This window comes from Palaemon carinicauda, chromosome 4 (genome assembly GCF_036898095.1).
Source record: "Palaemon carinicauda isolate YSFRI2023 chromosome 4, ASM3689809v2, whole genome shotgun sequence".
NCBI classification, from domain to species: Eukaryota; Metazoa; Arthropoda; class Malacostraca; order Decapoda; family Palaemonidae; genus Palaemon; species Palaemon carinicauda.
In genome coordinates this window covers 108250529-108278028 of record NC_090728.1, presented here as the reverse complement: position 1 = coordinate 108278028, position 27500 = coordinate 108250529, and the positions used below count along the sequence as shown (strand labels likewise).

Sequence of the window (27500 nt, the reverse complement as noted above, 5' to 3'; positions counted from 1 at the left end):
AACACATTGGTGCTTATGTAATATCAACTGTATAGACGTTTTGAATAAGTTAAGAAATGGTATAAACAATACTTCTGTTACTGTATTCGTATGCGCCTATTCTCGAGACCGGCAGGTAGACGTCAGCTGATCTGATCTTAGCCTAAAGTAAAACAAAAAGAAGTCAACAATACTCTATTTTTGAAACACACCCGAAATATAAAAACAAAACTACACGCTTTCTTAATGTGCAATTAACTATTTAAAGAGTAGCAATTTTCTAGAATAAAATGATGTTTCCCAAAAAATACAGTAGTGGTTTGCTGATGAAATCGGATGCCGTATTTTAAGCTACGACTGAAATGGATGTATACACGGTATAATTTTTTCGTTTCGTATTTGATTGACACTTTAAGAAAACTGATTTTGGTTTCTTCATCTGTTTGTAAGTTTTGTATAACACGAGAGAGAGAGAGAGAGAGAGAGAGAGAGAGAGAGAGAGAGAGAGAGAGAGAATTTTTATAATTATACCGTGTACTCTACAAAACCAATCTTTGCAAATCAAATGTATACTGTTTAAAATATGACAAAATATTGCCGACTCGTTACCGAAGTTTAGGCTATTCACTGCCGATAAACGAATCCAGTCTACTCGTGAAAACCTTGAACGCCCGAAGGGAAAAATAAAGCTTTTATATATGCTGTACTAAACAAAAATAATGCTTTAATATACCATCATTAACACTACCATTAAAATTATCGAAAGGTTAGAGAAAGATGAAGATTGCCGAGAACGTAACCACAATTCTGTTTACATTTTGTCAGCTGGACTCGCACAGTTAACAGTTGATTTCATTGTTGATGTGGAATTTCATCCTTAAATAGGCTTTTTATTATGAAATTATGTTAATAAGATGTAATGTTAATATTGTTTTGTAACATTTATTATAAATCGCCGTATTTAGGGCTACCAATAGCCTTAAAAAGACAATATATTTGATACGTTTTGTAGTCCTTGACTAGCAGACTTTGAACAGCTTCGCAGATACAGAAAATTTATTTTTGAAAAATAGCGATCGCATAAAAGGGGAATCGTATAATTCGGGACCCTACTGTATATGTATATATGTATGTATATATACATGTATATATGTATGTATATATACATGTATATATGTATGTATATGTATGTGTGTATGTGTATATAGATGTATATATGTACATATATGTATTTGTGTATATGTATGTATATGTATATATATGTGTATGTATGTGTATATATATCTGTATATATACATGTTAATCATGTGTAAAAAAACATTTATATGGAAGTCTATATGTGTCTGTATATATATACCAGTATGTGTATACGTATGTATATGTCTATGTATATACTGTATTATACATGTTTGTGTATGAATGCCTGTCTGTGTATAAGTATGTATATGTCCTTTATATATTTATATATAATGTTTTTTACATATACATATAGTTTTGTTTATGTATTTATATAGATAAGGCTACCGTTATTCATATAAATAAACTGTATTGAAAGTAAAAAACAAGAATTTACATGTCACCTGAAATGACCCTTTTTAGCAGGTTTCTAATGAGGTTGGATTTCCGCCCAGTAAACACCTGACCACAGCCCAGGTAGCTGGTATGGGAGTGTCATTGTTCTGTAAGCCTCTATATGTATGTTCGTACATTTACTTTCCCTATAAAATGTAAAGAAACCTCTCTCAATAAATCAGTCCTCTGAAGAAGTATCACGAAACTAGTCAGGACTTGATCGTATATATCGTATCTTCATTTTCCCTGTGGTTCTTCTGCATCAGAGCATCACGTTTTCCTGTGATTTTTACGCATATATATATATATATATATATATATATATATATATATATATATATATATATATATATATATATATTTATATATTATATTATATATTTATATATATACACACACACACACACATATATATATATATATATATATATATATATATATATATATATATATATATATATATATGTATACACATACGTTCATACATACATATAAAAGATATAGAAAATTCCTATTATGGGTGTAAATAATGAATACAGGCTATATAAAAAATTTCTTAAAATGATTATTCTCTCTCTCTCTCTCTCTCTCTCTCTCTCTCTCTCTCTCTCTCTCTCTCTCTCTCTCTCTCTCTCTCTGGCATGCCATTGATGAAAGGAGTCAGTTGGACGCAAAGGCACATAACATGGGTATGAATTTGCTTGGTGTCAGATTCTGTAAATGACGTTTTTTGGTAATGATTGGGGGAGAGGCCGATGTACTAGGTATTGCATCACATATGTGCATTGGTGGTGTCAGTATGACAGAGGTAGCAATACATTGGTATAGTAAGGCGAGGTAATTTTGGACACCTTTTTAGAAACCTTTGTACAAAACCTGTATTAATAATTTATGACCAAAAATCAAACATGCTTTCAAAAGAGGGAGGTCTCATCTATAAAAATAGTTTGTCTCATAATCATCAGAGAATTAGAAACTCCTATATTTCATCAATAAAAAAAATATCTTAGAGGCGAGGCAATTTTGGACAGCGAGGCAATTATGGACACGTCTGTATCTCCGTTAAGCAGCAACGCTCAATTTCCAAATTATGACAGTTTGTGGTCACTATCAATATAAATATACTATAAAAAAATTATGGACTTACATATATTTTTGTGTCCGTAATCCAAGATTGTCCAATTTTGCCTCACCAAGAAAAAAGTGAGAAAGTTGCCTGTCCAATTTTGCCTCACCATAGCTTTGAAAACTGTCCAATTTTGCCTCACCATAGCTTTGAAAACTGTCCAATTTTGTCTTACTTTATGAATATATAAATTAAACTTTGTATTCGAGCACGCAAATATACTTTTATGTGTAAATCTACATATATGTTATCATAAGCATACAAAGTAAGACATTTGGAGTGCAGTATGGGGGTGGGGGGAGTGTCTGCTCAGGGTGACACCCTGAGAGTTACATCTACAAAAGGTTTGTCTTTCTAGCTTGAGGGATATGATATGATTTTCAAAAAGTTATTTAATACTGGGGACACACTCAAAGGTGTTGACACTCGGGTGGAACCTTCAAAAAGATCGACCAAATCATGGTGACATCCTCGAGAGGGGTGTCACCCCAAATGCTACAATAATAAAAAAAAAAATCTTTCTTGTATATACATTGTTCTTAGAATAATTCACAAATCCAAATGAAAATTTCAGGTATTAGGGAAAATACGTTTTCCCTTTTCTGCTAATTTCCATGTTGATAACTGCAATAGAAAAGATGCAGCTGGCGTGTTGCCTTTTTGATATACTGTTCAATGCAGCAACATTAGAGTAAACAACATGATAGTGAGAGATATCAACGACAGACAAAGCTGATCCCATAAACAATATTCGTCCTAAGTTGTACATATCCAGTTTATTCTTATTATTTTTACCTCATATTATGAACGAGCCATCAAAGAGACACTTTTACCTACAAAAGATAATCTTACAGAAAAAGCAACCAAGAATGATAAAAACAAAACAAGAATAAGAAAGGGAGGCAATCGAAGATTTAAGAAAAAGAGATGAAATGAAGATCAATAAAGGGAAAACCCTAAAGAAAGGCATTAAGAGAAATAAAAACAAAACAAATGATGGTAATACAAAGCAACCAAATATTTCTCGATTTCTAAGAAAAATGTGTGCAAACGCTAAAGTGAATATAAAAAAATCTAAATTGACCAAGGTAATTAATAGTGATTATTCAAACTACTTGGTTAGTCCTGATAGCGAATCAAAAGGAATTTAATTAATTTTGGGAGAGCGTTTCACCTCCATATAAAAAAGCCTCAGTTGTAGGAAAATGGTATGTGGTAATTTATAAAGATAAGGAGCATCCATTATTTTGCATTGGTATAGCAACAAAATGGTTTTTAGCGGAAGAGGGAGGCAAAGTGACTCACTTTGAGTTAAATAGCTTGAAACCACATATCATCATCTCCTCCTACGCCTATTGATGCAAAGGACCTCGGTTAGATTGCCATTCGTCTCTATCTTGAGCTTTTAAATCAATACTTCTCCATTCAACATCTATTTCTTGCTTCATAGTCCTCAGCCATGTAGGCCTGGGTCTTCCAACTCTTCTAGGGCCTTGTGGAGCCTGGTTGAAAGTTTGGTGAACTAATCTCTTGGAGAGAGCGAAGAGCATGCCTAAACCATCTCCATCTACCCCTCACCATGATCTCATCCACATATGGCACTTGAGTGATCTCTCTTAATAGTTTCATTTCTAATCCTGTCCTACCATTTAACTCCCAATATTCTTCTGAGGGCTTTGTTTTCAAATCTATAAAATCTGTTGGATATTGTTTCATTGTTATACCACGACTCATATCCACACAGTAACACCGATCTCACTAAACTGATATATAGCCAGACTTTTATATGTAATTCCAGGCGATTTGATTTCCAGATATTACTTAACCTAGCCATTGTCTCATTTGTTTTTTTCAATCTTTCATTGAACTCAAAATCTTAATCCCTGTAGTAGATATCATAGTTCCTGAATATTTAAATGGTTCCACCTCATTAAACCTTTTTCCTTCCAATGATATTTCCTCTTCCATTGCATGTTCCAATCTCCTCATCTCTGTCTTTCTTCTATTTATCTTGACCTGTGGTTTTCTGCTAATAAGGACAGCATCATCATCATACTCTAGTTCAGCTAATATCCTGTTACCAATCCAGTCCAATCCTTTTCCAACATCACCAACTCTTCTATGCATTACAAAATGCATGAGGAGAATAAACAACATAGTATTTTCATGACAACTGATGTAAGTGTGATACCTCTGTAAATATTACAATCACCCAGATCTCCTATTTGCCGTTTTCACCAACACTCCTAGCTCCCATTCATCAGGCTTTGCCTCTTCACGCCACATTCTACAAAATAATCTTGTAAGTAATCTGGGAGTCACATCATTTTCGGCCAATATTATCTCAGTAGTTATTCCATCATAACTAGAGGCATCCCATCTCTTCGAGTTTTTTTAAAAGATAGCTTCGACTTCAAACACACTGAATTCATAGATGGGCACATCTAGGTATTCCTTAGCTTCAGGTATATCAATCAAATTAATCCCTTTATATCTCCTATTCATGACCCCACTAAAGTGTTACATTCAACGTTGCCTTTCTTCATCTTCTGTTGTTATAACAGCTCCATCTCTCTTTTTGATAGGTATATGCTTCTGCTTTGCTCCCGTAGAGATTTCTATAATAATTATATGTACAATTCTTATACCAAAGCCACTCCCTGAATCCATAGCTTTGTCAGACTCATCTGCTTTCCTGTCTAAATATTCTCGCCAGTCATTTCTGGCTTTTCTTTTGACCTCACTATCAATACTGGAATGCTTAGCATGCTCTTCCTTGCAATTTTCATTACTTCCTCAGAAACTTCCAACAATCAACTTCTATCTTTGTCTCCTTTTTATAGTATCCCAAGGATCATTCGTTAATTGTTTGCTATTTGTCTCCTAAAGTCTCTAAGACTGCAAATCGATTCTTACATTCAATTACAAAGATTTCTCTGCTCATCCTCTAGAAGCTAGTTGTATCAAACCTAGATATTTTATCTACATTTCTGTTAGGTGCATTCGGTTTTAATTTCAGTGTAGCAAGAGGAGCTAGTGGTCACTACCAATATTTGCACCTCTATATCTTCTTATACTTCTCAGAGTCCTCCTCCTCTCTTTATCAAGGGCTATGTAATCTATTTGATTTTTGTAATTGCCACATGATGAAGCCCATGTATATTTGTGGATGTCCTTGTGCTGGAAAAGAACAAAAACTTATAAAATCTGCCCCATTTTCATTTGCAACTTTGCCAAGACCCTCAACACCCATCACCTTCTCTATACCTCGATTATTCCTTGCAACTTCATCATTGAAGTCACCAATCACAATTTTCGTATCTTTCTCTGGGATCTCATCTGTTACACACTGCAATTCCTTATAGTATTCATCTTTCCTGTCTTCAGGGGAATCATTTGTTGGTGCATAGTTAACTATAGTACTCATGTTGCACTGCTTTGATTTAAACTTTGCAAGTGACCATCTGCTATATACAGCTCCATTCCATTAATGACTTTTCTGCTCTTGGTGTCGTCATTCCTACCCCTTCTCTTCCAACTCCATCTGTTCTTCCTGAGTAGATACTGTAGATATGTACAGTATTGCCTTGGTGTGAGTTCTTTACCGATCCTTTTACAAAGTGTTTCACTTAGGGCTAAGATATCCAAACTTAATTCATAAATTAATTCTCTACTTGCTGTAACTTCCAAATCTGATTCATGTTTCTAACATTCCAATTACCAATTTTCAATTTTTCTTTTGTATTTATTAACCGGGAGATTCTTAGCACCCTGCAACGCCCGGGACGGGGGCCCATTCTTTCATTTTCGCTTTTCAAAGAAAGATTAAATCCATAGAGGATTCGTTGGTTAGAGTCATCAAAGGACAGCCAGTTCCTTGTGATGCGCAGTGCCTAACTAAGGCAAGTGACCCCTGCCGGTCCATACTAACTCCACTAAGATCATCCGCCAGGCATCAGGGGTAGAGGAGTATCCAGAGCACCAAACGGATACATACCTTTTTCAAATCACAGATGTAATTAAAGTTCCTTTATTTATGAAACCTAGGCCTTAACGAAAATGGTTAGTGCCATCTATAAAAGAACAGAAGCAGTTTTTGAGCATTCAGTTGAAGTAAATAGACAAGACTTATATTCAGGCATTTATTTTGTTACGTATTTGGTTATAATATATATTGAAATGTTCACTTTTATTTCAGGTTTTGTATTGTACATATTTTTTCATTAGTAATAGGTTTTATTAATATCTTCTTTGAAAAGAAAACCTTTTTCTGTTTCCGTTTTTTACAAATCAATATTTTTTCTCTTGAAGTATATGGTAAAAAATATTTTCAAATAACTATCATTTTTGGTTAAAATTATTAAAAAAATATATAGATACATATAAGAATAATATAAAAGATAAGAAAATTACAAAATGTATTACTTGATAACTTAACATTATGAACTAGTCGTTTTTTCATTTAAGTGTCCAAAATTGCCTCATCATTTTTCGAGGCGAGGCAAAATTGGACACTAGATATTCCAGATTTTTTCATCAATTTTTTATTTTAAACCTTCCTTTAGTATCATCTGCTAATTTTTTTTAGAAAAAATAATTTCTAGTATTATTTTTGAGAAGCCCTAAAATGAAGGCGAGGCGATTATTGGACACCCATATTCAACAATTTTCTAGTGGTATTTAATTTTTTTTCAAAACCAAACGTACTAATATGTATAAAGTAGAAGGTTGGGGAATTTCTAACAGCATTATAGTTTTTGAAAATTATAAATAGTTTTAGAGATATTGCATATGTCCAATTTTTGCCTCGCTTGTCCAAAATTGCCTGTCCAAAATTGCCTTACCCTACTATATTGCTTCTTTTCTTGAGGTACATATTTTCCAGTAACACTTCTCTTCATACCGCCCTTTCTTCCAACTTCCTCTAGTTGTTTGGTTTTACTTTCCCCTTGTGACATTGAATTTCTCGCTTTTGAGAAACAGATTTTCCTTTTAGACTTTGTGGTCTCGCAGTGCGTGCCAGAAGATGTCACAGTCTTCTTTTTCCAAGGATTGTTACGACGTCCAGTCATGGCGACAAAAAATGACATACGAACAAGCACAAAGAAAAAAAATTAATGCTAAATTACTTTAATTGTTATCAAAATAGAGCTTTAGACATCGAATAAAAGAAAAATGCTTATTATAATAGTAACTCATACTCCTTGTAAACAACCACCCAGTTACTTATAATAAAATTATACTTTGTAAACAAACACTCGCAGATATTAAAAAAAAAACATTCAGAAGTGCTATCATAAATTACACTAGGCAACTGCCGTCCTGAGGTAGGATTTGAGTTACCACTGGTTTTATTTCCCTTCCTACACAATATATTACGATGTGATATCGTTGGTGTGTATATGTATGTATGTTTTTTTTCATCGTTTATGTTTCTAATATGTTAATATTAAACCAGTTTTAACTGAAAATAATTACAATTCGCCCTTTTCCTTTGCAAAAAAATTAAAGTCTGTCTATGGAAAGGTTTTATATTATACATAATTATATAGGTAAAATAAAGTTATAAACGTTCAAATTTCTACCAGAAATATTGTTTTATCATGAAAAAAATAATACAAGTCGAATAAGTTCACTAGGGAATTTGCGAGAAGAAATAGAAAATTGCGCTCTGAAAAGGCTTATAGCAGTCTCCCATACAGCCGCTCAAGAGGCTTGTAGCAGTTCTCGGATTTATAGTTTTGTGTCTAAACGCAATCGTAGAATATCCCAATTTTTTATAACTTTACAAAGTCATTGTTATCTTATTAGTCCCACGAAACCATCAGTGTGCCATTATTATCATTATCATTACTAGCTAAGCTACAACCCTAGTTGGAAAAGCAAGATGCTATAGGCCCAAGGGCTCTAACCGGGAAAAATAGCCCAGTGTGGAAAGGAAATAAGGAAATAAATAAACGCTACAAGAAGTAATGAACAATTAAGATAAAATATTTTAAAAACATTAACAACATTAAGACAGATATTACATACATAAACTATGAAAAGTCATAATTGTTCCGTAACCGAAATAAAAACCACGCTATTTACATGGGGTTTTACTTTCGGCGTAGCTGAAATGACGAGCCATTAGAATTTTAACGAGGGTCAATTACCCTTGCGCTAGTTAGCAAGGGGGTAGGGGAGTGGTAGCTAGCTACCCCTCCCCCCCACCCCCACGCACACCGGTGAACTGCTTCACTTCACTTTTGGCTCGGGCGATGAGCAGACGTCTCTGCTTCGCCCTCGAATTGTTGACAGCCTTAATTGTTTTGCTTTTTCAGTTTGTGTGCTTGAAGTTGGCCTCTTCCTTCGTTCCATCATGCGGAAATGCCCTGGACTCCCCGACCGCCCTTGTGGAACGTTCATGTCGGCGGTCGAGACGGACCCTCACTCCTTATGCCCGCTGTGTCGAGGTCAATGGTGTGAAAGGGATAATACCTGTAGTGAGTGCAGGGAGTGGCCTACCTCCCAGTGGGAGAGGTTTGCCCGGCGGCGTAAGAAGAAGCCCAAGCGTGACCGTTCTCCTTCAAGGGTTGCCTTGAAGAAGAAAGGGTCCAGGGACTTTTCTTCCGCCGCCCGAACCTCCTCCGAAGCTCCCACTCGATCGGTCTCTTGCGAGAGGCCGGCGAGTGGTAGCGCAGGCCCTTCTTTTGTGTCCCAATCTCGGGGTTCGAAAGAGGGCGTTGCCTCCCATAGCGAGGCAGCTCCCCCTCCTACTCCGGGGGAGGGCATTGTTTCTATCAATGACCATGTGACTAACAATGATCTTTTACAGCTTTGGGCTTCCTTGGAGCTTAAGGGCTCGCCCTCCAAGGAAGCCCTGTTTGACCTGATCCAGTTGGGTGTAGCTGTCAAACAGTCGCCGGTAATAGCAGAGGTAGATCCTCTGTCTATTGTCGACGTTGTTGTGGCAGAGGTTTCCGACGGGTCGGGTCAAACCCCTATTGCGGTTGCGGTTGTTGCTGAAGGCTCAGTTCCCCCCTCCGAACATCCTTCGAGGGAGGAGCTGGGTCCAACGGTCTCTCCTGTGGGTGACTCTCCCCATCGGGGGAGTGCACTGACAGAGACTCCTCTTCGGAGGACAGACAATGGTGTTGCTGTGCTTCGAGGCCGTCTTCGCCGTAAGGCTCGCCCTCCTCTTCGCCGTACAGGCCTTCCTTCTCCCTACAAGGGAGTTGACGCCTCTTCGGGTCTTCGCCTTCGACTTCCCCCGCAGAGGATCCTCCACGTCGAGAGCAAACCGTTGCAGCTGCTTCCTTGGACCTCTCCGCAGATCGTTCGCGATCTCCGACGCCTCCCAGACCTTCCAGTCTTCCATCTCCGTTCCTGGATGCAGATGCGCAGTGGGCGCCCACGCATCCCATTATCCAACGGGCACCGGTCCCTTTGGGGCAAGAGGGCTCTTCTCACAATGTGGGCGAGTCTCTCGAGCGCCAGGTCTTACCTGCGCGCGCGCGCGCGCAGTCCCAGACGTTCCTTAGATAGCGCACAGGCGCTCACAGGTTCCTCTGGACTTGCTGCGCCCAGACGATCTCCTGAGTCTCGCCGTAGATCTCCTGCTCACCAGCGCCCTCCTGCACGCCAACGCTCACCTACGCGCCAGCGCTCTCCTGTGTCATAGAGACCTCCTGTGCGCCAGCGTTCTCCAGCTCGCCTACACACTTCTGTTCCTGCTGCGCGCAATGCGCGCCATCGGCCTCCTGAGCTTCCACGATCTCCGGATCTGGGTGCAGGCAGGGACACTATCCCTCCGCCTCCTCGCCGATGTTCGCCTACGCGCCAGCCATCGCGCGCACTTCTAGGACAGCCCGAGTTCCTGTGCGGCGCGCCCACGAGATGTCTCCTGAGCCCGCCCACAAGCGTTCGCCTTTGCACACTTCCTCGCCCTCTGGTCCTGCGCCCCAGTTGGTTCCTTCTGACCGCGCAACTGCGCGCCCGTGCGATCCTTCGCCTGCGCGCAAGCGCTCTCCTACGCGCCCCCGCGCCAGATCGCCACAGATCTCCGACACGCCCACGCGCTAACTTGCCTGTTCGCGCTACGCGCCATCGCGCGCCACCATTCGCCAAGGCGCCGTCACTCACCAACACGCCATCGCTCGCCAACGCGCCACCGATCGCCTACGCGCCATCGTTCTCCCGATCGCCAGCGCTCGCGCTTGTAGCCACGCGCACCCTCATCTGCGCGCCCATGCGCACCTTCGCCTACGCGCCCACGCGCCCTCTCGCCCACATGCACCCGCGCCTTCATCTCCACGCGGCCGCGCGCCAACGTTCGCCCGTGCTCGAGCCAGCGGTTCTACCATCGTGCGAGAGCCAGTGCGACCTCGCCAGTGATTCCCGCCGGGTTTCGCAGCGCGCCCAACCGTGCGATTCCTCGGGGACGCGTGCTTCCAGATCCTTGTCCTCGCGATCACCACCTCGCAAGCGCAGAGCTTCGCACGTCCAGGAGCAAGAAGAATCTTCGGAGAGATCTACGCAACATTCTTCTTTTCAGGCAGGCCCCGTAGTATCTACTCCTAAGGATCAGCCGATCCCCTTCCCTCCGGCGGGGGTTGCTGACACTGCGTCGGTCAGCCACCAGCCCTGGTTCTGGTCCCTGATCAAAGCGGTCATGCAGGTGATGAAGCCGGCCCTCGCTGATCTGGGACTGAAACCAACGGCACCCGCGTCCCCGCTGAAGTGAAGGAGAGGAGTGGACTTCGTGGTAACTTGTCCTAGGGTTAAGTTGGCTCCCAAGAAGTCCGTCGGGAAGGCCCCTTCCCCTTCGCCGGCGTTTTCTCCTTCCCCTGTGGACGAAGCCTTTCCGTCCTTAGGAGAATCCAGCGAGGTGAGGCGTTCTCCCACGGCACCAATGGGAGGAACCCCACCTCGAGGAAGAGAACCGTCTTGTGTGGAGAGGAGCCCCCAGACTTTTTTGCTTGTCCTGTATCCCTCCCAAGAGGGAGCCTAAGGACTCGAAAACTGTTCCTAAGTCTTCTACCCGGATTCGACCAGAGCTACCGAGACCCCAGGAGAACGTCCACGTATCTCTCCAAGTAGAGCTACTGGGGACAGGAGACCTTGCTGCCAGTCCACAAGGAGGAGAGCAGCACGAGTCGGAGCGTGCCTTCTGGCAGGTCCTGAGTCTGATGAGGCAACTCAACGGATTCAAGGACCCCGAGACTGCCCCCCGCGAAGGCAGTGATACGGTCCTGGACCAAGTCTACGGTACCCAGAAGCTCCCAAAGGCCAATGTGGCTCTGCCCTGGTCCCAGGGAGTGAAGAGTGCCAGAGACAAGGTTGAGGGCCATCTCACCGAACTCACCTCCTCCAGCCGTTCCTCTGCCGGGAACAAACTCCTCCCACCTCTTCGCGTACAGCAGAGGAGATACTTCGTGATCATGGGTGAGTCTTGTTTAGCTCTTCCCCTCCACCACTCTGTGGAAGAGCTCTCTAGGGGGATTTCTCTCGAGAAACTCTCCGCCCGGCAGGTGACATTCTTGACTACGGAGATCCTAAGCCAGGAGAAAGTCGCGAAGTGTGCCATGCATGGCACTTCGTGGCTGGACATTTGGCTGGGGTCTCTGGGTATCCTGTTGCGATCCAAGGACTTGTCCAAGGAGAGCACCAGGAAGGCCCTCGAGACTTTGCTCCTCTCGGGCACGCGCTCCATCGAGTTTTTAGCTCACCAAGTTTCGAACTTGTGGGCAAACTCGATCCTAAAACGTCGGGATGCCGTGTCCGAGAGGTTCCACTCGAAAGTCCCAGCCGTAGATGTCAGCAAGCTCAGGCACTCCTCCATCCTTGGAGAGAGTTTGTTGGAGCCCAAGGATGTGGAACGGACAGCTGAGAGGTGGAGGAAGTCGAATCAAGATTCGCTCCTCCAAAGGGCCCTTACATCTCGGCCCTACAAGCCTCCAGCTCCTCAACAACAACCTCAGCAGCCTCGTCAGCCTAGGACATTGAGACAGGCTCCGGCAGCAAAGGCAAAAGTGTCTAAGCAGCAGCCCTTTCCTGTCAAGGACAAGAAAGGTGGGAAGTCCTCCAGGGGAGGTAAGAATCCTAGGGGGAGCAGCCGAGGCCGTAAACGCTAGGATTGGCAATCCCCCTGCATGTCGACCAGTGGGGGGATGCCTAAAAAGTTGCGCGGACAGGTGGTAGCAACTCGGGGCCGATTCCTGGACGATCTCTGATCAGCCAAGGATATCGCGTCCCATTCATAACATCTCTTCCTCCCCTGACAGCGAATCCAGTGTCGTTGAGCTCCTATGCCATGGGATTCCAGATCCCAGTCCATCCGTCTTCCAGGAAGTACTTCAGATTCAGCCTAGACAATAAGACCTACCAGTTCAAGGTGCTGTGCTTCGGTCTCTCCACAGCACCTCAGGTGTTCACCAAGGTGTTCACCCTGATTTCTTCATGGGCACACAGGATCGGCATCCGTCTCCTCCGCTATCTGGACGACTGGCTGATCTTGGCAGGCTCGGAGTCGACCCTTCTTCGGCACCGAGACAAGCTTCTGGGACTTTGCCAAGATCTAGGGATCATGGTAAATCTCGAGAAGTCTTCTCTGCTCCCAACTCAACGACTGGTTTATCTAGGCATGATATTAGACACCAATCTCCACAAAGCCTTTCCATCAGACGACAGGACAGCAAGGCTGAGTTGGGTCGCAAGACCTTTCCTCGGACGGGAAGCCCTTCCAGCCCAATCTTGGTTACGTCTCCTAGGTCACCTCGCCTCCCTGGCCCGTCTAGTTCCGAACGGCCGCCTCAGGATGAGATCCCTACAATGGCGGCTGAAGTCCCGGTGGAATCAAGGCAACGATTCCCCGGACACTGGTCCCTATGGGACCCGCGGAACGGACGGACCTGCAGTGGTGGCTGACCGACGAAAACCTTCGAAAGGGAGTGGATCTTCTCGTCCTCCCCCCGGATTTGATGCTGTTCTCGGATGCGTCAAAAGAAGGGTGGGGGGCCCACGTTCTGAACCAGAGGATCTCAGGCCTATGGTAAGAATCAGAAAGGTGCCTCCAAATCAACCTGCTAGAAATGAAGGCCGTCTATATCAACAAGCAGGGAGGTACCTTTTCACAACAGCTATCCCATCTTGCAGTAAAGATACTGAGGTGGACCGAAGTCCACTCGATTCCACTATCAGCTGGCTTCATTCCGGGCAAAAGGAATGTGCTCGCCGACAGTCTGAGGCACTCTGGCAAGATGCCTTCCAACAACGGTGGGACAACATCGACGCCTACGCCTCTCCACCGTTCTGTCTGATGAGAAGGGTACTCAACAAGACCAGACTATCGGTCAATCTGTCAATGACCTTAATAGCTCCGCTATGGCATCACGCAGAGTGGTTCCCGGACCTTCTGCAGCTCCTGACGGAACTCCCGAGAGAGCTTCCCCCACGACATGAGCTACTCAAGCAACCACACTGCAACATCTGCCACAAGGCCGTAGCTTCGCTTCGGCTTCACGCCTGGAGACTATCCAAAATCTCCTCACTGAGAGAGGCTTTTCGCAACAAGTTGCGGAGAGGATGTCTCGACACCTGCGAAAGTCATCCGCATGGGTCTACCAGGCGAAGTGGAGAGTCTTCTGTGGTTGGTGTCGTGGGAGGGGTATCTCTCCCCTCAATGCCACTATTCCAGCAATAGCGGAGGTTCTCGTGTATTTGCTGGAGGAAATGCGTCCTTCAGTCTCGGCGGTGAAAGGCTATCGCTCAGCCTTAAGCTTAGCCTTCAGGCTGAAAGGAATAGACATTTCTTCCTCGCTGGAACTTTCTTTACTCATACGAAGCTACGAACTTACCTGCCCTCAGTCGGAAGTGAGACCACCTCCATGGAAAGTGGTTCGCGTCCTCAGGGCTCTTAAGAGACCTCCGTTCGAACCATTACGCCAGGCCTCTGATCGACAACTGACTTGGAAGACGGCGTTCCTGCTCGCTTTGGCCTCAGCCAAGCGGGTCAGTGAACTTCATGGTCTCTCATACGACGTCGCCCATTCAAGGGGATGGGGGGAGGTATCGTTCGGGTTCATCCCTGAGTTTGTAGCTAAGACTCAGAACCCTGGAGTGCCGGACCCACGGTTCGACTCCTTCAGGGTCTCGAGTCTCCGTTCTGTAACAAGTGACCCAGACCATCTGTTACTATGTCCAGTGAGAAGTCTGAGGCGTTATCAGAAGAGAATGGCTGCAGTCCGTCCTCGCATGCAAGCCCTGTTTGTGAGCACGGGAAGGACGAAGAGGAGGGTCACCAAGAATACTATCTCTGCCTGGATCCGATGTGTCATCCGCCACGCCTTGAATCCAGATCCTCCCCCGTCACGTCGTCCCAGAGCACACGATGTCAGAGGCATCGCTACGTCTCTGGCTTTTAAGAGAAACTTCTCGGTGACGCAGGTGCTACAAGCTGGGGTCTGGAAGCATCAAACGACCCTCGTTAAAATTCTAATGGCTCGTCATTTCAGCTACGCCGAAAGTAAAACCCCATGTAAATAGCTAAGGTTTGTATGGTTAGGAAAAATACAAATTATCTCCGAATTTGTCATGTTAGCCTGTTCAACATAAAAATATTTGCTGCAAGTTTGAACTTTTGAAGTTCTACTGATTCAACTACCCTATCAGGAAGATCATGCCCCAACTTGGTCACAGCTGAAATGAAACTTCTAGGGTGCTGTGTAGTATTGAGCCTCATGATGGAGAATAGAATTAACTGCATGCCTAGTATTACGGACAGGGTGGAACTTTTCAGGAAGAACTGAATGTGAAGGATGGTCAGAATTATAAAAAATGAGGCCATATGTTTTTCATAGTTTACGCTTCCAGACCAAAACATTGTCTTTGAAGTCAAGATAATTGAAGACAGCATAATAGAAAATTAAAGTTGTTGAAATACTTAAGGCATAATCATATAACTACTGGGTTCATTAGTAAAGGCTTAACCACATAATAAATTTAGTTCAATATTTTCGTGAAAGTTGAGCAAAGTTCTTTTACAAAATGTGTGTGACTACACGGCATGTACTGTAGATGATGCCATTTAAAACTAATATTTTTGTAAATTGAATCTCTAAAAAACCTTCTGGAATCTTATATGTAAGGTTGAACATTCCTATAGGTTAATTCATCTCTGATGCCCCTTGTAGGCTATAATTTTACCCTAGATGGTCATTTCTATGTACCTCAGTTTTCATAATTTTAATGGTATTTGGTCTTGCAACATTATTATAATTATTATTAATAGCTTATATTTATTATAATTATTATTATCATCATTATTATTATTGTTTGTTATTTTTACACTGCTGTATTATTATATTTGCTATTAATATATTATTATTGTTACTCTAAACAAAAAAATAACAAACTGTACTGGTTGTAGCTCCAGTCAGTGAACCACATTTGGCCTTTGTACATGGCTGTATCCATTTGTCTTAGACATTGGCTGTGTATCACTAGAGCCATGTTAGTAGTACCAGTCTGATTTTTGTGCCATGCCTATATCTGCTATTGGGCTTTTGATCTTAATACCTAGTACAGTATTGGTTTCAGTCCTAACATTAGTATGGTCTTCAGTTATACAAGTGTCTTCTGTGAAAATTGATAATTGACTATCTCCAAAATATCTGCTTTCATTCTTCCACCATCCGTATTGATATCCATCGCTTAAGCTTCTCTTTTCCATTTACTTAAAAAACCTCACTCTTTCTCACATTTGCTCTCGATTTTCTCCACTTTTCAATTTTGATAGTGTGTGCAATTTCTCATTACTATCCCCAGTTGATACTGTTATCATTTGCAAGCAACCAATTCATGCACCAGTTATGACAAATTTTCTTATACCACAACTTTCCACATAAATCTACTGTCCTTTCTCTGACTCCCCATATCACTTCCATCATAAAGATATTAGACTGCCAAAGTATAAGATGGCTGCAATAATGTAGTTCAATTCATCATCAGTACCCACTATAGAATTGAAAGAGAGGATACTGTAATAGGAAGGGAATTTTGGCATTATAAAGTTTTGGGATCAGAAATAAGGCATCGCAGTATTCATAAAAAAAGCATAATACAGTATTCCAACTGCTCTTAATTTCATGTTATTCACAGCTAGAAAAAGAAGGATTGAATTGCCATATGTCTTTAAGTCCTGCTTGAAATTGGAGATTGTCAACCATAGACTCAAAACTATTCTAGTATTATTTAAAAACCACTAAGAATTAGAATTTAATTTAAATCAGTAGGGTTAACTTCAAGTTTTCTCTTACTTCCATATGTGCAATAGTTTAACCAGATATTTATTATGTAAAGGAGAATGTATTTAATGTGCTTATTACTATAATTCTATACCCCTTGAAGCCTGAAAGCAATATTTGTTTTAAACAAGGAGAAAGTTATTTGAAGCCAACTTTTTTCTCTACATCAGATTGATATAGTTTACGTTTTGATTTTCAGTTGTGGAGATGGATATGTTGAGTCAGTCTTCTAAAACCAATAAGGGAGAGTTCCCAAAGATGTTTAAATGTTTTTCAGAAACAAATAAACAAATGGCTCACAAGATTGATTCAGTTCCAGGACTCAGAGATGCAACTGAAGCTACCAATGTAAGTAGGAATTTAGAAGTAACATCCATGAAGGGCAAACCCTTTTATTAGTCACAAAAACTTTGAAGAGTAGACTAATCAGAAATTAGGTTGAAATTAATGCTTTCCTGTACTTAGGTGTTTTTATTCTGAATACTGTACAGTAGTTTATTTCTTTTGCTATAAATTTCACCTCTCCTCCACTAATTCCTCCCTGAAGGATTTACAATTTCATCTTGTGGCATATCGTAAATATTACTGAAGTTTCATTACAGATTATTTTCAGCCCAGCTGTATTAGTTTTTTCCTTTCCTATTCATTTGATTTCTTCTTATCCTCCTGTTAATCTTCCAAACTTTATTATTCTACAGTTTTGACCTCTAATTCAAGTTTTTAAATAAATCTTTGGGGTTAGCCCTATTACAGTCTCAAAATTTTAATACTGTATGAGGTCTAATTAAAAATCTTTTTCCAATGTACACATTATGAATGAAGATCCCTTTTTGCAGTCTGTAGCTTACTCAATTTGCATTGTGCATAAAATCTCAGTTGTTCCCATACTAACAAACCTTCCTTTATTTATGTGGATTATCTTCCAGCGGTAGCCATTAGACTTTAATTGTGAGGTGGCAACCCTGCCCAACTGCTTAAGCAAGTAGGCTGCGGATGCCTGGTGAGTACCCAGCTGCCTCTAAATATACTCTCACAGCAGTGAGAGACGTCATTTTTGTGGCTTAGTAGAGATAGTGTCTTCTCTTGTGAAATACTTTCATCATGCGAACCTGTCCATGGTGCTAGGGTGCCACGTGTGGAACCTTCATGTCGTTGTTGGAGGTTGAACCCACACTCTTTGTGTCCTACTTGCCGTGAGCATCGATGGGAGCAGAGTTCGCCCTGCGCAGAGTGTAGGGAGTGCTCTACCCCCTAATGGGAGAAATTTGGGCGGCGTAGGAAGACGACGATGAAGCGCGACCGTTCTCTTTCAGGGGTAAGCAGAGCGCGTTCTTCTTCTCGCATCCCCAAATTTCTCTCAAAAGTTCCTTCTCGCTCGCGCTCTTACGAGGAACGATCGAGTAGGACCGCTGATCGATTAACTCCTTGGCAACTCCGTGGTACTGGGGGTGTTATTGCTTCCCCTAGAGGAGCAACTTCTCCTCCAGCTGCTGGCAATCCATTCTCCCTTTCAGATTTGCTGCAGGTGTGGTCATCCTTAGGGATTTTGGGTCCTCTTCAGAGGAGGAGCTGCTGCACCTTCTTCAGCGTGGTGCCAAGAAGGACGCGTCTTCGGAGCCATCAACATCTCATGCTCTGAAACTGTGCGAGGTCCATCTGTCGCCTTCTGGCCTTTCCACGCATGGACGAGGTGATCGCTTGCGTTCCCCTCTCCAACGTCTCCTAACCTTCAAACCCTTTGTTTCTTCCCACAGGAACCCGCAGGTTGCAGGTGTAGATCTTCCGGGGACCAGCACTCCTATCATCAGCAGCGCGAAAGAACGAGCATCACCATGCCCCTCCATTCTAGACTCTCTTCCCCTGAAGATCATAAGTCATCACTATCCGAGCGTTCTTCTTCTAGAAGGTGCTCACGCTCTAGAGCCTCACGCCCACAAGACCGCAGGTCTCAACGCTCTCCTCGGAGGCGTTCCTCTTCTCGGGAACAAGTATCAGGATCACGTTCTACACGATCACGAGCAAAGTCTAGAACTAGGTCCAGACCCTCGCGTTCTAGATCTTCACGATCTAGATCATGAGAACGGCGCTCAAGCTCGCAAGGACGACGCTCCCATTCATGAGAACGACGTTCTTGATCGCGAGGCTGACACTCTCGTTCGCGAGCTAAGCATTCGCGACATTCACCGCATTTACGAACGAGCACTAGACGCTCTTGTTCACGAATATCTTGTTCACAATCACGAACACACGTTCGCAATCAAGGTCTAGACGTTCCTCGTCTAGAGTTAAAGTTAGGTGTATGCGCAGTCCATCAGGACGTAGCCCCTCAGCCACACCTTCCAAACAACCTCGGACCGGACCTGAAGATAAGAATGATCATTCCTCTACCAGGCTTCCAGCTAAACCCCCAGTGCCTTTCACTGCCTAGGGTGTTTAAGCAAAGCGTTCACCTACGCGGCGCTTGGAAACGCTTCCCGCTGTGGCGCATTCTCCAACTAGAGTAGTATCTACTCAGAGGCCTTCTCTGCCGACTGCGTCGGATGGAGGTGCTTTTCTGGGGCAGCAGGAAGGCATTAGACCTCCTGTGGCTCCTAGTGCTCCTGTTCCGAGCACTTCTGCTTGTGAATCGCATCAGTTGACGCATGAAACTCGCGGCTTGACGTGTGAATCTCGCGATCCATCCCTTCAACCCTCAAGAAAATGAGGTACAGTAGTGCCTCCGGGCCAACGTCCGGTTTCTGTACCACCTCCAGAGAAGGAACCTTCAGTACCTACTGCCAAGGCTTCATCAAGTACCTCGAAAACCTCACAGGTTCCCTCTCCTAAGACCGCAGAGGAACGTCCTGTGCGTAGGGAATCGAAGGACACAAAGACGAAACTTGGGAACGCTGCGGCACAGGAAGCTAGAATGGCTAAGGCACAGAGACAGTCCCTTGTGGCGGGTCCTCCCTGTGATTCTTTTGACAACCCTGACCTACCCCATGCTCTGGATGTGAGCTTGGAGGTTGACGACCCCTTAGACTCATATAAGATGAGAATCTTCCAAAGGTGCCCAGTCCGAACTATCACTCCGAACAGGAGAGATGCAAGCCGGAACATACCTTTGGCAGGTCCTTGCCTGTATGAGGGCCATTAACAGGTTGTCCACTCCTGGTTCCACCATCCAGGAAGGGAGGGATATGGTTCTTGATGAGATATTCGAGACCCAGAAGCCTTCCAGGTCCAGTGCAGCTCTGCCCTGGTCCAAGGGTTTGGCAGCTGCCAAAAGGAAAGCTATCGCTCAGATAGCTGGAAGTTCTAGTTCCTTGAGGGGAAGTTCCTCCTCTCAGTCCCTTCCACTTCCTTTTGTTTTACAAGGAAGTATTACGAGATCGAAAGGGAACCACATTCCACCATGACCCTCGACCCTTCGGTAGATTCTCTAATGAAGGGTGTACCGACTCAGATCCTCTCCTCTCCTCTCTGAAGGCCTCCCTCTAGGCAGTTGAGCTCCTGAACATAGAGAGAGACCCAAAGTATACCATGCAGGCTGCTTCTTAGCTCGATCTATGGCTGGGATCCTTAGGCTTCATGGTTCGCCCCCCCGATCTTTCAAAGGAGCTGGCCAGGAAGACTAAAGGAGCCTTTCCTGTTGTCAGGTACTGGGACTGTGAGTTTCTATTGCACCACGTCGTCAACCTGCGGGCGAACACTATCCTCAAGAGAAGGGATACTGTCACAGGTAGGTTCTACAAACAGGTGTCGAAAGTGGAGGTCTCTCGGTTGAGGAATTCCATCCTCGAGGGTCCATCTCTCTTCGTTCTGGAAGAGATAGAGAGGGCTGCTGAGCGATGGAGGAAATCGTCAAACGATTCTCTCCTCCATAGGGCCATGACATCAAGGACCTATGGTAGACCTTTCCAGTCTTCATGTCCTCAGCAAGGACCATCCTCTACTCACCAGTCAACTTCTAGGTCCTCTGGACGTTGTAAGGTGTCAAAGCGGCCCTTTCCATCCAAAGGACAGAAAGGGTCCAAGTTATTCTGAAAAAAGAAGGGAGGAAAGGGAGGTGGCCGAGGTGGTCACTCCGGGTAGGAATGGCATTCCTCATCACCTACCACCTGTGGGAGGATGCCTACAGCGCCGCTGGCAGAGGTTACAGGTCCCGGGGCAGATCCCTGGACGGTCGAAGTGATAGCCCTAGGGTATCGCTTCCCGTTCATTCAATCTCTCCCTCCTCTGACTCTGGATCCAGTGCATCTGAGATTCTATGCGATGGGATCTTTAAAGAAGTTGGCCCTCAGGGCCGAAATCCAGACAATGCTGCAAAAGGGCGCTCTCCAAGAGGTTGCGGACAGGTCCCCAGGCTTCTACAGACGAATTTTTCTAGTGGAAAACATGACTGGTGGCTGCAGACCAGTCATCGATCTCTCCCCTCTGAACAAGTTTGTTCAACAGATTCAGTTCAGAATGGACGGCGGACATGGTCATCCAAGCAGTTTGTCCAAGGGACTTCATGTGCACCACACGATCTCCGGCCTTTGGTCAGAATCAAAAAGGAACCAGCACACAAATCTTCTAGAGATGAGAGCAGCTTACCTAGCTCATCAGTTCCAACAGTTGCTGGCAGGTCACTCTGTAGTGTTGATGAGCGACAACACAACAGTAGTGGCTTACATAAACAAACAGGGCGGTACCTTTTCGCAGCCTCTATGGCATCTTAGGTAAAGATCTTCAGATGGTCAGGAGAACTTTTGGTGTCTATCAGCTCGATCCATTCCCAGCAAGAGGAATGTGCTCGTGGGCAATCTGAGCAGAGCGATTTGGATAGTAGGCTCCGAATGGTCTTTGAATCGTCAGATAGCCAACAAAGCCCTGATTTTGCGGGGTTCCCCGACTGTAGACCTGTTTGCAACATCTCTGAACTGCAAGCCTCCACTGTACTGTTCTCCAGTTCCAGACCCTCAGGCTCTATGGCAAAATGCATTCCAACAACGGTGGGACAACATCGATGTGTACGCCTTTCACCTGTCTTGTCTGATGAGAAGACTGCTCAACAAAATCAGAGCATCGAAAGATCTAATGATGACTCTTGTAGCTCCGATATGGCATCATGCAGAGTGGTTTCCAGACCACCTGCAACTAGTAGATCTACCGAGAGAACTCCCTCCACAACCAGATCTACTCAAACAACCACACGCGAACATCTTCCACAAGTGAAGGATATTCATCGTCTTCTTTCCCAGAAGGGCTTTTCACGACAAGCCGCTGAGCAAATGTCAGGATACTTGCATAGGTCCTCAGCCTCAGTCTACCAGGCAAAATGGAAAGTATTCTGTGGTTGGTATCGTGGAAGGAATATCTCTCCACTCGATGCCACTATTCCAGTAATAGCAGAGTTCCTTGTATACCTTCGGGAAGAAAAGCTACTTTCAGTCTCGGCGGCAAAAGGCTATCGCTCAGCCTTAAGCCATGCCTTAAGCTGAAAGGAGTGGATATTTCCTCTTCGTTGGAGCTTTCTTTACTCATACAAAGTTATGAGATCACTTTTCACCTGTCTTGTCTGATGAGAAGACTGCTCAACAAAATCAGAGCATCGAAAGATCTAATGATGACTCTTGTAGCTCCGATATGGCATCATGCAGAGTGGTTTCCAGACCACCTGCAACTAGTAGATCTACCGAGAGAACTCCCTCCACAACCAGATCTACTCAAACAACCACACGCGAACATCTTCCACAAGTGAAGGATATTCATCGTCTTCTTTCCCAGAAGGGCTTTTCACGACAAGCCGCTGAGCAAATGTCAGGATACTTGCATAGGTCCTCAGCCTCAGTCTACCAGGCAAAATGGAAAGTATTCTGTGGTTGGTATCGTGGAAGGAATATCTCTCCACTCGATGCCACTATTCCAGTAATAGCAGAGTTCCTTGTATACCTTCGGGAAGAAAAGCTACTTTCAGTCTCGGCGGCAAAAGGCTATCGCTCAGCCTTAAGCCATGCCTTAAGCTGAAAGGAGTGGATATTTCCTCTTCGTTGGAGCTTTCTTTACTCATACAAAGTTATGAGATCACTTTTCACCTGTCTTGTCTGATGAGAAGACTGCTCAACAAAATCAGAGCATCGAAAGATCTAATGATGACTCTTGTAGCTCCGATATGGCATCATGCAGAGTGGTTTCCAGACCACCTGCAACTAGTAGATCTACCGAGAGAACTCCCTCCACAACCAGATCTACTCAAACAACCACACGCGAACATCTTCCACAAGTGAAGGATATTCATCGTCTTCTTTCCCAGAAGGGCTTTTCACGACAAGCCGCTGAGCAAATGTCAGGATACTTGCATAGGTCCTCAGCCTCAGTCTACCAGGCAAAATGGAAAGTATTCTGTGGTTGGTATCGTGGAAGGAATATCTCTCCACTCGATGCCACTATTCCAGTAATAGCAGAGTTCCTTGTATACCTTCGGGAAGAAAAGCTACTTTCAGTCTCGGCGGCAAAAGGCTATCGCTCAGCCTTAAGCCATGCCTTAAGCTGAAAGGAGTGGATATTTCCTCTTCGTTGGAGCTTTCTTTACTCATACAAAGTTATGAGATCACTTGTCCCCAGTCAGAGATTAGGCGTCCTTCTTAGAACGGGGTTCACGTCTTAAGATCCTTGAAAGGACCTCCTTACAAACCATTATGCCATGCAACTGACCGAAATCTCACTTTTAATACGGCGTTCTTGCTCGCTTTGGCCTCGGCAAAGAGAGTCAGCGAACTTCATGGCCTCTTGTATAACATCACCCATTCAAGGGAATGGGGGAAAGTGACACTCCGCTTCGTCCCTGAGTTTATTGCTAAGATTCAAACCCCGGGGGTGCTGGACCGTAGATTCGGGCCCTTTCAGATTGAGAGTCTTTGTTCTGTGACCAATGACCCAGATTGGTTGTTACTATGCCGAGTGAGGAGTTTGAGATGTTATCTTAAACGCACTGCAGCAACATGGCCCCGACTAACACCAAAAACATGGTTTCTTCCTAGATTCGCCAAGTAATCGAAAGACCCATGGCTCTCGATCCTCCTTAGGCTTGTTGACATAAAGCCCATGATGTCAGGGGAATCAGTACTTTCCTGGCATTCAATCACAATTTTTCCTTTTAGCAAGTTCTCCCAGCGGGCATGAAAGAGAGAGACCACCTTCACAGTCCATTACTTAAAAGACGTGACCCACAGGAGATTCGATACGTTCACTATCGCTCTTGTGGTGGCTGCTCATTAAGTGGTTTAAGATACCTCAGGCTCCTTGATGGACAAGTAGCAGTTGGTTGAGGGTATTGGTTACCCGGGTTAAGACTGGGATGAATGAGAATGTCTGGTTTTCCTTTCTTCCTCCCCCCCCCCCCCCTCCCTTGGTGCACAGCACCGTGGCTCCCTCTGGAAGCTGGCTTCAACCCATGCAGGTAATTATCACTTCCCTTGTGTAGCATAGTATAAATTACAAAATTGTTATACTCTCCACGTCCCTATTGCTTTTTACGTGGGAGCAAGGGGATACGTCTTGTTTTCCTACATAAACTCGAAGGCGTTCATACAAATTAACAACCTTTATTATGCTGCATTGCTCAGGCCACGAGTATACTCACTTCGTATTTTCAGTGAGGTGTCAAAGTTTTCCCTAGACTACAGTCATATATTGTATTAGGTAAAACCAGGTCAATGTCCATACCAGACCTAGGACTTCCACCCACCTAAGAGTGAGTCATCCACATAAATAACACAACGTTTGTTAGCATGGGAACAAATGACAAATTTGGAGATAATTTGTATTTTTTCTTAACTAATAGAAACCTGGAGTTATTTATATAAATTGGCTTGCCATCACCTGTCCCCCAGAAGCCCTGCCTGCAATCGAAAGTGAGGTCTCTCACTGCTTTGAGAGTATATATAGAGGTGGCTGGTTATCCCTAGCCATCCCCAGGCTACCTGTTCAAGCAGTTAGGCATGGTTGCCACCTCACATTAAAAGTCTAATGACTACCTCCAGCTGCCACGGAAAGATAATCCACATAAATAACTCCAGCTTTGTATTAGGGAAACACAAATTATCTCCGAATTTGTCTTCTTTACAGATTTGAAAGACCGCTTTATTGATTATAACTAGGATATGAACACTGGCAAAAAATATATTTCTTCAAACACCTTATACAAACCATTCTTCTCTTTACTATGGATATATGTTTCGGTGGAAACTGAAACAAGCCATAAAACTTTTAGCAAGGTATAACCACCCGGCACTAGTTAGGGAGGAGGTTAGCAGGTGATATGACATCACACTTTATTTTGGCTCTCTCCTGTTAATCTCTAATTATTCAATGCAAACTGGCTATTACTTTAAATCTTTTTCTTTTTCAGGAGTGCATGTGATCTTAAGGATCTCAACTATGTGTGTTTGTCCTGGAGTGGAAGGTCACCCTTGCATCACCTTCATGTCTTCTTTGGAGACTGATCCTTATGTCCTTTGTCCTGACTGCAGAGGCCACTCTTGCTCACAGGAGTCTCCTTGTAAAGAGTGTCGGGAGTGGCCATCCTCTTAGTGGGTGCGGTTGGTAAGCAACGGAAGAAGTTTAAAAGGGATTCTTCTCCTTTGAGGTCGTCCTAGAAGGTGAAGAAGTTCCAACTTCTTACTCTGGCATCTCTTCCCTCTCGTTGATTCTGCTTGTTCGATCTCCTGAGGATGGTCAAGCTAGAGTAATGTCTGGTTGCCTCCCAAACAACCAGAGGACTCCGTTGCTTCCCCAAGCAAAGTTGCTTCATCCATAACCTTAGGGGAGTTTTTAGCACAACTTTGGCCTTCCTTGGGGATTTTGGGTACCCCTTCTAAGAAACAGTTTTTTGAGGGCTACAGTTAAGGGCACAGCGAGAGCTCACACCTGTATCTCCAGGGGGTGTCCATGGTCTTCCTCCTTGAAAGAATTGTGGTGGTTGACCTGCCAGAGCTTCACATTACCTTAGATGCAGTTACCTCTGCTACTGCTCATTCATCCTTCATTCCTGCAGCTCTGGCATACGAACTAGAGCAGTTGCAAACTAGTACCCCTCGGGGTTACCAGTCGGGGATTCCTCTCAAGGTGAACCCAGGAGCTGACTTGGGTCAGTCTTTTCAGCTCGCTAATTACACAATGTGCTCTGAGGGCCCGCAAAGTATGAAATGCCAAGCTTCACCACCCAGTTTTGAGCATCTTTCTCGTTTCTGAGCGAGTGGCCACTCCCTTGTGGCTCTTCCTTGCCTCCTTCCAGCTCTTCGGAGCAAAACAATAATGGAGTACGGAGGCTGTTTACAGTTCTCGCCCCTTGCCGTCGTGTCCATAGGGCACAACTGTGAGACCAGGACCTTTGAGACCTGTGCCTCATGCTTCATCATTTCACAAAGAGCCTACCTTTCCTGCTGTGGGTCAGCACACAAGAAAACCCTCTCAGGATTACCACCATACAAGCGCACGCCTCCTGTAGGAGCTTGCAAAGCTACTCGCTAACCTCTTGCTGGAGTGCTGGGGAGTTATTGTGCTTTACCTCATGCTGCTTTGGCACAGGGGCACACAGACCCTTGTTTGGCAAGGGAGTCTTGCACAGTGTAGTGCACATGACCACTGAGCATTAGGGAAGTAGGCGGGTGAGCTTTCTTGCTAACGTGGCGTACTCGCAAACTTATAGCAATTTTCTACCTCATGATACCTTGGTAGCATGCGTGCACTCCCCATTGCACCATGCTTCGGGAGTGCTAGAGCATTCACAGGTGCACTCAACCTCTGTAGTACCTGCACTCTCCATAGAGCAATGCTTTGGCAGTGCTAGAGCATTCACAGGTGTGTACCACGTAGGTAATGTGCCATTAATCACCTGCTCGTCCTACCATGGTAGTGCAGGCGCGCTTGGCAGTGATTACCACTTTGGTAGTAGGCCCATGATCACCTGCTCGCATTTCTTTGGTTGTTCGCAAGAGTGTGCCTTTACTCGATGCCTAGGTAATGTGTGCTCACTCGCCCTTTCCACAATCATCTCTCTCTAACATGCATGACATGATATCTGGTAATGTGTGCCCTTTCTTGGTTACTGACAGGTAGGAATCAAAGCCTCAGTGGGCATACCTTTGTTTACAAGAGATGCCCCATGGTATTAGGAATTAGTTAAGGAAATTTAGCAGGCAGTCTCCTGACAGGCTCTAGTAGCACTTGTCATACCCCATGTATTCCTCTTGAAGTATCAGACTCCTTTTGAGAATGTTATTTTGCCCTTTGACCTGAGACGTAGGAGCTCTACTGAGAGGTAGGCTTTTCCTCCTACTGCTTTTCACTCTCCTCCTCAATTGCGGTTGTCCAGGTACCAGTGGTACCTAAACTCTAAGGTCTCCAACACTGGTCTCAGCCCTGAGTGGGAAAGATTGGTGATTTTACCAGTCAACCCATAGAAGAGGAAGAGAGGGCAACAGCAGCCAATATGACTGAAGGCTGCTCTCCAAGAGATCATAGATGGGTCACCAGGCTTCTACAGTCAACTCTTTCTTGAAGAATAGGTGTCT

The 27500-nt window shown here is 44.2% G+C and overlaps 1 protein-coding gene across 1 annotated transcript in view; it reads left to right on the top strand.

Annotated features, from left to right (window-relative positions):
* Tmem214 (Transmembrane protein 214) overlaps positions 1–27500 on the top strand; it is a 377130-nt gene that overhangs the window by 244143 nt on the left and 105487 nt on the right. Inside the window, 1 exon segment of the mRNA XM_068372549.1 lies at positions 17162–17310. Coding sequence (XP_068228650.1) covers positions 17162–17310 — 149 coding nt within the window.